Source organism: Scyliorhinus torazame, chromosome 11 (genome assembly GCF_047496885.1).
Source record: "Scyliorhinus torazame isolate Kashiwa2021f chromosome 11, sScyTor2.1, whole genome shotgun sequence".
Classification (NCBI taxonomy): domain Eukaryota; kingdom Metazoa; phylum Chordata; class Chondrichthyes; order Carcharhiniformes; family Scyliorhinidae; genus Scyliorhinus; species Scyliorhinus torazame.
The window spans coordinates 176,728,209-176,743,499 of record NC_092717.1 but is presented as its reverse complement, the minus strand read 5'-3'; the positions used below and the strand labels follow the sequence as shown (position 1 = coordinate 176,743,499).

At 45.0% G+C, this 15,291-nt stretch overlaps 1 protein-coding gene across 3 annotated transcripts in view; it reads left to right on the top strand.

The window, feature by feature from the left end:
- The window catches only part of nagpa (N-acetylglucosamine-1-phosphodiester alpha-N-acetylglucosaminidase), a 169,005-nt gene extending 156,791 nt beyond the window's left edge, over positions 1-12,214 (top strand). For all 3 annotated transcript variants that reach the window (XM_072468071.1, XM_072468070.1, XM_072468069.1), the window contains 2 exons: positions 7,102-7,171; positions 10,058-12,214. In XM_072468071.1, the coding sequence (XP_072324172.1) occupies positions 7,102-7,171; positions 10,058-10,295 (308 nt within the window). In that variant the 3' untranslated portion in view covers positions 10,296-12,214. The remainder of the gene's footprint in view (positions 1-7,101; positions 7,172-10,057) is intronic.
- The last annotated feature ends 3,077 nt before the right edge of the window (positions 12,215-15,291 follow it).

Below are 15,291 nucleotides of genomic sequence, written 5' to 3'. Positions count from 1 at the left end.
ATTGTGCCGACTAGGGACTTTCCACAGTAACTTCATCGCAATGTTAATGGAAGCCTAATTGTGACAATAAAGATTATTATTGTTAAACTTTCCCCCTCTCACCTTGAACCCTGTCCCCTTGTAATTAATACTTCCACCCTTGGTGGACAGTCAGAAGCTTTTTCCATGTCAATGCCTCTCATAATTTTGTATACCTCTAACAGGTCTCCTCTCAGCCTCCATTTTTCCAGTGAAAACAATCCGAGTTTATTCAATTTCACCTCATAGCCAACACCCTTGAGACCAGGCAACATCTTGGTGAACCTTTGCACTCTCTCCAAAGATTCCACGTCCTTCTGATTGACGAAGTAGTGACTGTACTCCAAATGCGGCATTTAATGGCAGGTTTTGTCAAGCCTTGTTAAAAAAAACTTGTAGATGTAAGGGCACACACTTCTGCCCTTCAATTCTTGTTGATGAATTTTACCCAAGTTGTGTATCCGACCAGATATCCACGCCATTACAAAGACTGCTCATTTCCACCTCCGCTAAATCTCCCAACTTATAATTTGCCAACTGTGCATGCCCAGAATAAACCGATTTGTTCACAAATTGTGAGTAATTGCTGAAGTGAAATGAAGGAAATGGCTTGTGCTTTTCACAATAATTGGAGTAGAATAGTGGCACAATGGGTATCACTGCTGCCTCACCGCGTCACGGACCTGGATTTGATACCGACCTTGGGTGACTGTGTGGAGTTTGCACGTTCTCCCCTGTCTGCATGGGTTTCCTCCCACAATCCAAAAATGTGCAGGTTAGATAGATTAGCCATGATCAATGCACAGGGTTTGGGCGGGGGAAGTGGGCCTAGGTGTAGAGTGCTCTTTCGGAAGGTCAGTGCAGAATCAATGGGCCGAATAGCCTGCACTGTAGGGATTTTATGGATTCTAATTGGACTACAGGATGCATATTTATTCTCAATTTTAAAATAGACATTAATGTAATACTTTGTCATTATTCAATTTGATATTATTTACAGATAAACAAAAGTTACAGAAGTTGGGGATCCCGGGGAATGGAATTATTGGAGCATAGGGCTGTCTCTACATTAAAGCTGAGGAATTGGCAATGCAAAGCTCAGGCGTATAATGCCACCTTTGGCTATAGAGTATAATCATGATCTGACAAGTTTACTTGTAGTTTCCATTATATTTTTTTTTAAATTAAATATTTTATTGAAAATTTTTGGTCAACCAACACAGTACATTGTGCATCCTTTACACAATATTATAACAACACAAATAACAATGACCTATTTTATAAACAAAAAATGAATAAATAATAAATAACAAAAATGAAAACTAGCCCTAATTGGCAACTGCCTTGTCACAAGTAACACTCTCCAAAAATATAATTTAACAGTCCAATATATAATTATCTGTAGCAACGACCTATACATACTATACAGTATATATTAACAACCCTGAGAGTCCTTCTGGTTCCTCCTCCTCCCCCCCCCCCCCCCCCCCCCCCCCGATCCTGGGCTGCTGCTGCTGCCTTCTTTTTTCCATTCCGTCTATCTTTCTGCGAGGTATTCGACGAACGGTTGCCACCGCCTGGTGAACCCTTGAGCCGACCCCCTTAGGACGAACTTAATCCGCTCTAGCTTTATAAACCCCGCCATGTCATTTATCCAGGTCTCCACCCCCGGGGGCTTGGCTTCTTTCCACATTAGCAATATCCTGCGCCGGGCTACTAGGGATGCAAAAGCCAAAACATCGGCTTCTCGCCTCCTGCACTCCCGGCTCTTGTGCAATCCCAAATATAGCCAACCCCCAGCTTGGCTCGACCCGGACTCCTACTACTTTTGAAAGCACCTTTGTCACCCCCATCCAAAACCCCTGTAGTGCCGGGCATGACCAAAACATATGGGTATGATTCGCTGGGCTTCTCGAGCACCTCGCACACCTATCCTCCACCCCAAAAAATTTACTGAGCCGTGCTCCAGTCATATGCGCCCTGTGTAATACCTTAAACTGAATCAGGCTTAGCCTGGCACACGAGGACGACGAGTTTACCCTGCTTAGGGCATCTGCCCACAGCCCCTCCTCGATCTCCTCCCCCAGCTCTTCTTCCCATTTCCCTTTTAGTTCATCTACCATAGTCTCCCCTTCGTCCCTCATTTCCCTATATATATCTGACACCTTACCATCCCCCACCCATGTCTTTGAGATCACTCTGTCCTGCACCTCTTGTGTCGGGAGTTGCGGGAATTCCCTCACCTGTTGCCTCGCAAAAGCCCTCAGTTGCATATACCTGAATGCATTCCCTTGGGGCAACCCATATTTCTCGGTCAGCGCTCCCAGACTCGCGAACTTCCCATCCACAAACAGATCTTTCAGTTGCGTTATTCCTGCTCTTTGCCACATTCCATATCCCCCATCCATTCCCCCCGGGGCAAACCTATGATTGTTTCTTATCGGGGACCCCCCCCCAAAGCTCCAGTCTTTCCCCTATGCCGTCTCCACTGTCCCCAAATCTTCAGTGTAGCCACCACCACCGGGCTTGTGGTGTAGTTCCTCGGTGAGAACGGCAATGGGGCTGTCACCATAGCCTGTAGGCTAGTCCCCCTACAGGACGCCCTCTCTAATCTCTTCCACGCCGCTCCCTCCTCCTCTCCCATCCACTTACCATTGAAATATTAGCGGCCCAATAATACTCACTTAGGCTCGGTAGTGCCAGCCCCCCCCTATCCCTGCTACGCTGTAAGAATCCCTTCCTCACTCTCGGGGTCTTCCCGGCCCACACAAAACCCATGATGCTCTTTTCAATCCTTTTTTTTTAAAAAAGCCTTCGTGATCACCACCGGGAGGCACTGAAACACAAAGAGGAATCTCGGGAGGACCACCATCTTAACCGCCTGCACCCTCCCTGCCAGTGACAGGGATACCATATCCCATCTCTTGAAATCCTCCTCCATCTGTTCCACCAACCGCGTTAAATTTAACCTATGCAATGTGCCCCAATTCTTAGCTATCTGGATCCCCAGGTAACGAACGTCCCTTGTTACCTTCCTCAACGGTAGGTCCTCTATTTCTCTACTCTGCTCCCCTGGATGCACCACAAACAACTCACTTTTCCCCATGTTCAATTTATACCCTGAAAAATCCCCAAACTCCCCAAGTATCCGCATTATTTCTGGCATCCCCTCCGCCGGGTCTGCCACGTATAGTAGCAAATCGTCCGCATACAAAGATACCCGATGTTCTTCTCCTCCCCTAAGTACTCCCCTCCACTTCTTGGAACCCCTCAATGCTATCGCCAGGGGCTCAATCGCCAGTGCAAACAATAATGGGGACAGAGGGCATCCCTGCCTTGTCCCTCTATGGAGCCGAAAATATGCAGATCCCCGTCCATTCGTGACCACGCTCGCCACTGGGGCCCTATACAACAGCTGCACCCATCTAACATACCCCTCTCCAAAACCAAATCTCCTCAACACCTCCCACAAATAATCCCACTCCACTCTATCAAATGCTTTCTCGGCATCCATCGCCACTACTATCTCCGTTTCTCCCTCTGGTGGGGCCATCATCATTACCCCTAACAACCTCCGTATATTCGTGTTCAGCTGTCTCCCCTTCACAAACCCAGTTTGGTCCTCGTGGACCACCCCCGGGACACATTCCTCTATTCTCATTGCCATTACCTTGGCCAGGATCTTGGCATCTACATTTAGGAGGGAAATAGGTCTACAATGCGGGTCCTTTTCCTTCTTTAAGAGAAGCGATATCGTTGCTTCAGACATAGTCGGGGGCAGTTGTCCCCTTTCCTTTGCCTCATTAAAGGTCCTCGTCAGTACCGGGGCGAGCAAGTCCACATATTTTCTATAGAATTCGACTGGGAATCCATCCGGTCCCGGGGCCTTTCCCGCCTGCATGCTCCTAATTCCTTTCACCACTTCTTCTACCTCGATCTGTGCTCCCAGTCCCACCCTTTCCTGCTCTTCCACCTTGGGAAATTCCAGCCGATCCAAGAAGCCCATCATTCTCTCCCTCCCATCCGGGGATTGAGCTTCATATAATTTTTTATAAAATGTCTTGAACACTCCATTCACTCTCTCCGCTCCCCGCTCCATCTCTCCTTCCTCATCCCTCACTCCCCCTATTTCCCTCGCTGCTCCCCTTTTCCTCAATTGGTGTGCCAGCAACCTGCTCGCCTTCTCCCCATATTCGTACTGTACACCCTGTGCCTTCCTCCATTGTGCCTCTGCAGTGCCCGTAGTCAGCAAGTCAAATTCTACATGTAGCCTTTGCCTTTCCCTGTACAGTCCCTCCTCCGGTGCTTCCGCATATTGTCTGTCCACCCTCAAAAGTTCTTGCAGCAACCGCTCCCGTTCCTTACTCTCCTGCTTCCCTTTATGTGCCCTTATTGATATCAGCTCCCCTCTAACCACCGCCTTCAACGCCTCCCAGACCACTCCCACCTGGACCTCCCCATTATCATTGAGTTCCAAGTACTTTTCAATGCACCCCCTCACCCTTAGACACACCCCCTCATCTGCCATTAGTCCCATGTCCATTCTCCAGGGTGGGCGCCCTCCTGTTTCCTCCCCTATCTCCAAGTCCACCCAGTGTGGAGCGTGATCCGAAATGGCTGTAGCCGTATACTCCGTTCCCCTCACCTTCGGGATCAATGCCCTACCCAGCACAAAAAAGTCTATTCGCGAGTAGACTTTATGGACATAGGAGAAAAACGAGAACTCCTTACTCCTAGGTCTGCTAAATCTCCACGGGTCTACACCTCCCATCTGCTCCATAAAATCTTTAAGTACCTTGGCTGCTGCCAGTCCTGGACTTCGACCTATCCAGCCCTGGTTCCAACACCGTATTAAAATCTCCCCCCATTATCAACTTTCCCATCTCTAGGTCCGGAATGCGTCCTAGCATCCGCCTCATAAAATTGGCATCATCCCAGTTCGGGGCATATACGTTTACCAAAACCACCGTCTCCCCCTGTAGTTTGCCACTCACCATCACGTATCTGCTCCCGTTATCCGCCACTATAGTCTTTGCCTCGAACATTACCCGCTTCCCCACTAATATAGCCACCCCCCTGTTTTTCGCATCTAGCCCCGAATGGAACACCTGCCCCACCCATCCTTTGCGTAGCCTAACCTGGTCTATCAGTTTCAGGTGCGTTTCCTGTAACATAACCACATCTGCCTTAAGTTTCTTAAGGTGTGCGAGTACCCGTGCCCTCTTTATCGGCCCGTTCAGCCCTCTCACGTTCCACGTGATCAGCCGAGTTGGGGGGCTTCCTACCCCCCCCCTTGTCGATTAGCCATCACCTTTTTCCAGCTCCTCACCCGGTTCCCACGCAGCTGTATCTCCCCCAGGCGGTGCCCCCCCCCCCCGCCCATCCTCCCCCATACCAGCTCCCCCCTCTCCCCAGCAGCAGCAACCCAGTAATTCCCCCCTCCCACCCCCCCCCCCCCCCCGCTAGATCCCCCGCTAGCGTAATTACTCCCCCCATGTTGCTCCCAGAAGTCAGCAAACTCTGGCCGACCTCGGCTTCCCCCCCGTGACCTCGGCTCGCACCGTGCGACGCCCCCTCCTTCCTGCTTCTCTATTCCCGCCATGATTATCATAGCGCGGGAACCAAGCCCGCGCTTCTCCCTTGGCCCTGCCCCCAATGGCCAACGCCCCATCTCCTCCACCTCCCCTCCTCCCCCCATCACCACCTGTGGGAGAGAGAAAAGTTACCACATCGCAGGATTAGTACATAAAACTCCTCTTTCCCCCCTTTTTAACCCCCCTCTTTGCCCCCCACATTCGCCCCACCACTTTGTTCAAACCTTCTTTTTAATAACCCACTCATTCCAGTTTTTCTTCCACAATAAAAGTCCACGTTTCATCCGCCGTCTCAAAGTAGTGGTGCCTCCCTCGATATGTGACCCACAGTCTTGCCGGTTGCAGCATTCCAAATTTTATCTTCTTTTTATGAAGCACCGCCTTGGCCCGATTAAAGCTCGCCCTCCTTCTCGCCACCTCCGCACTCCAGTCTTGATAAACGCGGATCACCGCGTTCTCCCATTTACTGCTCCGAGTTTTCTTCGCCCATCTAAGGACCATTTCTCTGTCCTTAAAACGGAGGAATCTCACCACTATGGCTCTGGGAATTTCTCCTGCTCTCGGTCCTCGCGCCATCACTCGGTATGCTCCCTCCACCTCCAACGGACCCGCCGGGGCCTCCGCTCCCATTAACGAGTGCAGCATCGTGCTCACATATGCCCCGACGTCCGCTCCCTCCACACCTTCAGGAAGACCAAGAATCCTCAGGTTGTTCCTCCTTGCGTTGTTTTCCAGTGCCTCCAACCTTTCCACACATCGTTTCTGATGTGCCTCCTGCGTCTCCGTCTTCACCACCAGGCCCTGTTTGTCGTCCTCATTCTCGGCTGCCTTTGCCTTCACGACCCGAAGCTCCCGCTCCTGGGTCTTTTGTTCCTCCTTTAGCCCTTCGATCGCCTGTAGTATCGGGGCCAACAGCTCTTTCTTCATTTCCTTTTTGATCTCTTCCACACAGCATTTCAAGAACTCTTGTTGTTCAGGGCCCCATGTTAAACTGCCACCTTCCGACGCCATCTTGGTTTTTGCTTGCCTTCCTTGCTGCTGTTCTAAAGGATCCACTGCAATCCGGCCACTTTCTCCTCCTTTTTCCATCCGTATCCAGGGGGGATTCCCTTCTGGTTTACCACACACTGTTTTTAGCCGTCAAAATTGCCGTTGGGGCTCCTATCAAGAGCCCAAAAGTCCGTTTCACCGGGAGCTGCCGAAACGTGCGACTCAGCTGGTCATCGCCGCACCCGGAAGTCTGTAGTTTCCATTATAAATTTGTACATAAGTTTCAATTTTTTTTTTTAAAAAAGGTGACATTGTTAAAAAAAAAAGTTGACCGTTCTTGCAGGTATAGATATTCATATAGGTATGTCTTTATGATTGTAATCGCTATGGATATGTTGTTTCTTTATAGGTTAATTTCTGTGTTAATAGTTAATAATTTGGACAGTTTGTCAGTTTAAATCTGTATCTGGAAACAAAATCTATTGTATTTATCTTACAGCGAATCAGTGCCTAGCATCACACATAAAGAACCAACATAGCTTTGAAGAGGATTCACCTTTCTTTAAAGAGTTTGTATATTTTTGTTTTGTGTGTCCCATACAGATTTCAAGTGAAATTCACCTGTAGCAATAGAAAAGTATGGCTGAAATGCATCTCCCATTTGGGCAATCTGATTACCTTTTGTTTTTATTAATTCTCAATTCATTTTTCAAGAAATAATATAATCAAGGAAGAGGATCTGATCTTCCCTAAACAAATACATTTAGAGTACCCAATTCTTTTTTTTTTCCCAATTAAGGGGCAATTTAGTATGGCCACTTTACCTAGCAGACACATCTTTGGTTTATGGGGGTGAGACCCCACGCGGACACAGGGAGAATGTGCAAACTACACGGACAGTGACCCGGGGCCAGGATCGAACCCGGGTCTTTGGCACCGTGAGGCAGCAGTGCTAACCACCGTGCCACCGCTCTCTAAACACACCTAACTAATTTTTTTGATGTGACATAGAAACTGATTGCTATATTTAAGTCTCCAAGGTACTTGGAAATGTCCACTATGATCTGCACACTCACTCACTGTAGGCTGAAAATCCCATTTATTAAGCCCTGAGTAAGCCAAGCTATCAGTTAAAGCATTAGTTAACTAGATTAACTAAAATGCAATAGGAAAATTTGCTTCACTTCAAAGATCTGCCCCTCCAGGTCCCATCGTGAGCCAGACTTGCAGGTCAGCTATAGCTCCGGTATCATAGCTATCAAAATAATACATAAGCAAAATATTGCAGTGCTGGAAATCTGAAATGAAAATGATCATGTCTATCCCATTAGTTACAATATGGATCACCAGCCACTACCAGCCGTGAAATTCTTCAGTACTTTTTCAGGCTCACTTAGTACCTGAGAAAGGCAACTCTGAAGTGGTTCTTGGAGCCTTTCTTCAAGACAACTTACTGGTGCCCACTCTTGTACTTGAATGTTATGAATTTGGAATGAACTCCTCTCGGCAATTGTTAAGTACCAAATTCTGTTGAACTTTTTAAATTAACGTGACCATCTACTGCATTCATGGTGAAACTCTTCTGAAAATTCCTTGTGGAAGACTATGGAGAGAAACCTTACTAAGTATCAAGTATTTGTATCTCTATCATTAGGAAATATAACATAATATCATCCATTAAATTGGTTCATCAGTCCATTCTGATGATGACTGATAAATGTTTGCCAACAGAAAAGTGAGTACCTTTGCAGATGAATGCAAGCCACTGATCTTACTTCATCAATCTCAGAGTTTCCTAAACTTTGAGCCGCAAAACCCTAGTCACCTCGCATGTGCCTCAGGGCACCCTAAGCATTTTCATAATGCTGATGCTCCCCTTTTTACTACAAAGTACATGCACAGAAATCAAATGTAAACAAGTTTTTTTTTTCTAGCTATATCTATGCATATATTCTATTGGGAAGAGGCACACAGTCACAAATACATTCACCAGCTACATGGCCCCCTCACATCAACCCCTGGCCAAGTCCATGCCCCTTAACATTAATCCTGGAAGTAGTACCCACTTTAGGAGTAGGTAATCTAAAAAGTTATCTTGTTAATGTCAAAGCCTTTTTGTGATTGTCATTTTTAATGGGAGGAGTGATGCTAAAAACGCTGATACTGATCGGACAAGCGCATCTCTCTCCCTCACAGGCACCTCCCTCTCTATCTCTCACACGCACATACACACACACACACCCCTCCCTCACACACATACACCTTCTCCCACTCTGAGAACCACACTGAACACCCTGTACACCACCACCCCACCCGCCATGCTCCTTTGCCCACTCAAGAGTTCTATTTCGAGGCCCCTTCTTCCCATCGCTCCGCTGTATGTGCTCATCCAATCAGAGGCTGGCTTCTGCAGAAATGATAAACAGCCTTGCAGCATTTTTCCACGGACCCCAGTTTGCAAACCCCTGATCTATCTAATGATACATGCGACCTTGTAATAAGCTGCATCATCTTTTGCAGTAGCCCTTGATTGCTCCCGCAGGCTTCAAATACAATTTCAATAATTTTTTTGTCTAATGGCTTTCTTTCCCTTGCAATTACCAAAACAGATTCTGCTTAATATGAGTGGTTAGCTATCTCCAGCATAAGTTTATTCATTACTTCAGCTACAAAGCCATAGGAAATATTCTCCTGCCCACCTCCACTATGGTTCTCCAAATCTTGTCGCCAAGGCTTTGTGGGTTAATAAAATATCCTTATTTCAGTTGCCTTCATCCAATCACTTCAGTCACTGATTTAGCAGCTATTGTTTTTTTACATGAGACGTGTCAAGAGAGACGGCATGGTGGTTAGCACTGCTGCCTCATAATTCCAGCCTTGGGTGACTGTGTGGAGTTTACACTTTCTCGCTGTATCAGTGTGGGTTTCCTCCGGATGTTCCGGTTTCCTCCCACGGTCCAAATATGTGCAGGTTAGGTGGATTGGCCATGCTAAATTGCCCCTTAATGTCAAAAAGGTTAGGTGGGGTTACTGGGTTACGGGGATGGGTGGAGGTGTGCGCTTAAGTAGGGTGCTGTTCCCAAGGGCCTCTTTCTGCACTGTAAGGATTCTATGATAATTGCCCTTGATAATTGAAGTAACTTGTGAGTGATCTGAAATTTAGAGCATTTGCATATCTTCGGGAAAGTTTCATCTTCCTGAAATGGATTGAAAATAGATAAATTGTTTTAGAGTTCTTCCAAACAGCAAGATCATTAAATAAAAAGTAAAATTTATTTTAAACACTCGTGCTTTGAACTTTTCTGCAAACAGGTAGCATGGGCACCATTTAGAAGTTGTTTGTTCTGTATTGGATGCAGAAATGCTACCAGGTTTGTGATGAATGAAAAAATTAATTTAGGAACGGTAAAATTGATTAAAATGTGAAATAGTAATATCTCTCTCTTTCTTGATAGGAGAACTTGGCTAATCATATCAATCACCCTTCTCGTCTTTTTACTACTAAGCACAGCAGGAAATATTTTTCAATTTTGCCAAAAAACTACTTGCTCTGTAATACGCAGTGAGTACTCCTACCAACGACTGAGGAAATTTAATGGACAATTTACTAGTGCGGATATCCCTGAAATTATCCCATTGAAACTGGCTGATGCATTAATTGAGGAAGACAGCTCAGAAACTATGAATTTTTAACAACTTTTGGAGTTCCGCAAAGAATGTAGTCTTTATTGCTGCCTTGCTTTACTTCTAGCAAATCAGCTGAATTTTATTTTGAACTTGGGAGAACCTAGATGGGTTTCCTGTGAACTGTACCTATTGCCAATAGTCACATAGACATCACCCTCAGGAATTGCAACACTGTGAAAGAAATGTACTACTGTATATTTGTGTGACTAAGTTTTAGTAAATATACTGGAATTCATATGCAGAGTTTCCAATCATAAAACAATATATGAAGACTTAAAATACATTTTTTTTACACATCTTTTCATCTACATCCTAATTCTCCATTTTTTTTCAGTGTGACCAACACAATTATAAAACTATGGTTGTATTCCATGGAATTAAGATGATTTTATTGAAGGTTTCAAGATAATAAAGTGAACTGATCAAATTAATGGATAGAAACTATATATGCTGGTTGGGCTTCTAGAACTAGGAGGCATGGCCTAAACGTCAGGCCTTTCAATATGCAGTTACAAAATGCTTTCACATGAATGAGACTAAAATTTGGAACCCTTCCACAAATGACAGTTGATGCTACGTTGATTGTTAATTTTAAATCTGAGATTGATAGATTAACAAAAGGCATAACAAAAAGGATATGGGGAAATTGTTGGTATATGTTGTTAGGTCACAGATAAAGGGCAAGTATTCAAAAGGTGATGAGGTGCTTTATTGCCAGTTAATTCCAGACTGGACTTCTGATATGAGAGTCAGAATTAAATGTATGTTTTGGTTCTTGCTCAAGCTCCACATTAGTTGATTTCTAATGCAATTCTTGCCACGCTGCTGGTTGGGGTAATTGCCACAGCAGCATTTGTTCTTCCTCACAGAACAGCCACATTCCCAAATGAGTATATTTGCTGTATATGTTTGGCAGTTGGTTAAAGTGAAGTTTGAATTCAATCTTCCCAAATATTTTACAGATCCACAAAGGTCCTGAAAGTGTAATCTGAAATTTGATTATTTCAGTTGTGTCTCTACAACCAGCGGGAACTGATGGGCCATTTTAATTAAGGATAGAAAGATTTTTACATGAAATTTGCACACTGCACATTTTTTTAAGCTATTCCATAAATCTTATCCCTTATTGTGTTGAATTTGCAGTGACGTTTTGACACTTGATGCAATGTGATGAACTGATACAAGAATAAGTAACATGAATAATTAACGAGGGTGGCACGGTAGCACAGTGTTTAGCAAAGTTGCTTCACAGCTCCAGGGTCCCAGGTTTGATTCCCGGCGTGCATCACTGTCTGTGTGGAGTCTACACGTTCTCCCCGTGTCTGCGTGGGTTTCCTCTGGGTGCTCCGGTTTGCTCCCACAGTCCAAAGATGTGCAGGTTAGGTGGATTGGCCATGACAAATTTCCCTTGGTGTCCAAAAAGGTTACTAGGTTACGGGGATAGTGTTGTGGAGGGTTTAAGAAGGGTGCGCATTCCAAGTGCTGGTGCAGACTCGATGGGCCAAATGGCCCCCCTCTGCACTGTAAATTCTATGATTCTATGAATGAATTGGAGCAAAACAGTCCATTAAGACATTTGATTTTTTTTTTTTTTTAATTTAGTGTACCCAATTAATTTTTTCCAATTGGGGGGGCAATTTAGAGTGTCCAATCCACCTAACTTGCACATCTTTGTGTTGTGGGGGCGAAACCCACAAAAACACGGGGAGAATGTGCAAACCCCATTGACAGTGACCCAGAGCCAGGATCAAACCTGGGACCTTGGCGCCGTGAGACTGCAGTGTTAACCACTGCGCCACCGTGCTGCCCAAGACATTTGATTTTTTTTTAAAATTTAGAGTACACAATTATTTTATTTTTTTCAATTAAGGGGCAATTTAACATGGCCAATCCACCTACCCTGCACATCTTTGGATGTGGTGGGGGGGGGGGGGGGGGGGGTGAAACCCACGCAGACACAGGGAGAATGTGCAAACACCACATGGAAAGTGACCCAGGGCTGGGATTCGAACCAGGGTCCTCAGCGCCATAGGCAACAATTCTAACCATTATGCCACGTGCCATCCCAGACATTTGATTTTGAAGTAAGTTTCCAATCCAACAACAAAACACAAGCTTAGTATCGTGATTTATGCTTCATTTTTTCACCATAATAATGTCCTACACTTGCCCAGCCTTGTCTTTCCAGCTCAATTTCTTAGTTTAAAGAGTAACCAATTCATGTATCTTAGTGGATTACATGATATTCAGCAATGGACTTGATAGTTACAACTGAATCATTTATTTTTTCATGTTTTAATTTCCATAGCTGAGATGGTCCAAGAATGCAAAAGTTTAAGGAATACCATAGGCCAAGGTTCTATAAGCCTTTATCCTCCAATTTCCATTTAATATATTGAATAATTAATGCATATAACTTTTTAAGAAACCTATTTCTGAAATATACGTATGGTGTTTTGATTTTTTTTTTCTCCCCCCTCAGTTTGAGGCACCTTAAAACTGATATATTTGTGCCTATTCAAAAGCTCCCAGTTATCATGTCACTGAATGAAGTAAATAAAATGCAGTAATTGTGTTTTTCCTGCAGATATTTTCACTGTGCTTTGCAAATTCAGTTCAGGGCTAAATTATTTGCACTAAACATTCTTGGGCTACGCAATGGGCAAGGATGCAATAAAATCAATATCTGCCACTATGTAATCTGTTTTTACAGATGGGAATAATTTTAAGCTTAAAGCTTTGAAAAGTTTTATCCACTGATTATCTATTCCTATATTATGCACCATTCTTTGCTGCAGAAATGGATGTTATCTGGTTCCTGAGATTTCAGCAGTTCTGTGAAAACTATCATATTGAAGTACATGAGGGATAACTGAGGTGATGTGCTTGTCATTTTCCAAGGAATCACCTGATCAATTATTTTGTGGCTTCTTATGATGGTGTAGTAATTAATATAATCATTTTATGCCCACAACCTTCATTTTGAAAATGTTGCTCTAATAGAGGTTAAGCCACTTTTCTCCATTGAGATGTACATTTTATGTTATAATCAGGCGGCATGTATTTGAAAGTAGGTGAGGGAGCTTATGTTTCAAAATATAGTGAGGGAGCATATATTTGAAAATATAGTGCCAAATTTACAATGCATATTGTTTGGAAAGAAGTTGCCCTTATACCTGATTTTAAAGGGAAAAGTTCTGTTCATGTCAAATCTGTATTTCATATTGCACTTTAGTATTGTTCTTAACTGAAATTTTATTTTTAAAATGCTTAGAATTACAACTTTCAGCCTGGAATCTAGTCTTTGAAATGTTAATGAATAAAAAGTTTACTTTCTTGTTCGGATTCTTCAATCTTTTCCCTGCAAATGTGTCCTGCAAAATAATGGTGCACATCCTATGATTTTTCTTTTTTTTATGTGTTAAAATGAGTGGATGTAATAGGTTTGTGCCAGGCAGGATGGGGGTTCTTAAGTTGGCATCGGGCAGGAATTAAAAGGATAGGGGACCTGTTCATAGATGGGACATTTGCTAGCTTGGGGGCACTGGAGGAGAAATTTGGGTTGCCTCCCGGAAATGCTTTTAGATATATGCAAGTGAGAGCGTTTGTGAGACAGCAGGTGAGGGAATTTCCGCTACTTCCAGCACGAAGGATTCAGGACGGGGTGATTTCGGGTGTATGGGTTGGAGAAGGCACGGTCTCGGCGATTTATCAGGAGCGGCAGGAAGCGGAGGAGGCCTCGGTGGAGGAGTTGAAGGGCAAGTGTGGGGAGGAGCTGGATGAGGGTCTGTGTGCTGATGCCCTGGGCAGGGTCAATTCCTCCTCCTCATGCGCCAGGCTCAGTCTGTTGCTCGTTTTAGCCTTCGTTTAATTGCTCTTGTTCTATCACCTTTGCTCTTGAGTCGCCAGGTATCTTTCTGATACTGCCACGTGGTTCAAGTCCGAGTAATGATCAATAATCCAACACACCGCTTGGTAAGAGTTAAATCAACGCACATTTATTATATACAGTAATCAATACTTATACAGTAATTCTACTTCTAAGCTACTTCCTACAACTAACGGGCCAATACTTAACTTTGGAAATGGCCCACCAGGTCAGGGAAATGAATGGCCTTTCGTATGGGTTCTGAGCCTGCGGGATTCAAAGCTGGTACAGGTCGATAGTCAGGAGTGCCTATCTCGTAGCGAACGTTGGAGTAAGACTTACGTTCTTGCGGCTGTTGTAGAAGGTCAGCAGAAGGGTGCGGAGAGGAGACGAAGGGAAGAAGGGTGAAGCAGGATGAAGAAGGGTCGATTTGAACTCGGCCCCTATTCTTATAGTCCCCAGGGGCTTCCCGCCTCTCGGGGCGGACCTTGTACCTGGTTCCAAGTGATTGGACTGGGTCCCAATCACTTAGTTCGATATTCTCCAATACTGGAGCGATTCCTTGATCGAGGGGTGGTCATTCACCTCTCTTTGTGTAAGCTCCTGCTGGCGCCGAAAAGTCTGGGTCGGCTTTGTGTTACTAATTTGTAGCATATTGATCCCGGGATTGCTACTTACTATTCAGGTGGCTGGTGGTGTGTTGTTGTGTTGATGGCTGCAGGTATCGATTCTGTCTGGCTTACCCAGAGGTGAATACACTGTTTTACCTGCAGCTGTCTGTTTGAGTCCGGTTGACTGATTTTCCCATCAGCCTCTTCCGTTTGCCATTTTAAGTCGGGGTTTGGCCATTCTAATCAGGAGTTAGCCATTTTACCTGGCTACAAGTCTAATACAGTTCAAAGTAGTACATAGGGGGCATATGACAGGGGCAAGGATGAGTAGGTTTTTTGGGGTGGAGGACAGATGTGTGAGATGTTCGGGGAGCCCAGCAAATCACGCCCATATGTTCTGGATGTGCCTGGCACTGGTGGGGCTTTGCGAGGGCTATGTCCAAAGTTGTGAACACCCGGGTCAAGCCGAGCTGGGGGATAGCACTAATTGGGGTATCGGACGAGCCGGGAGTGCAGGAGCCGA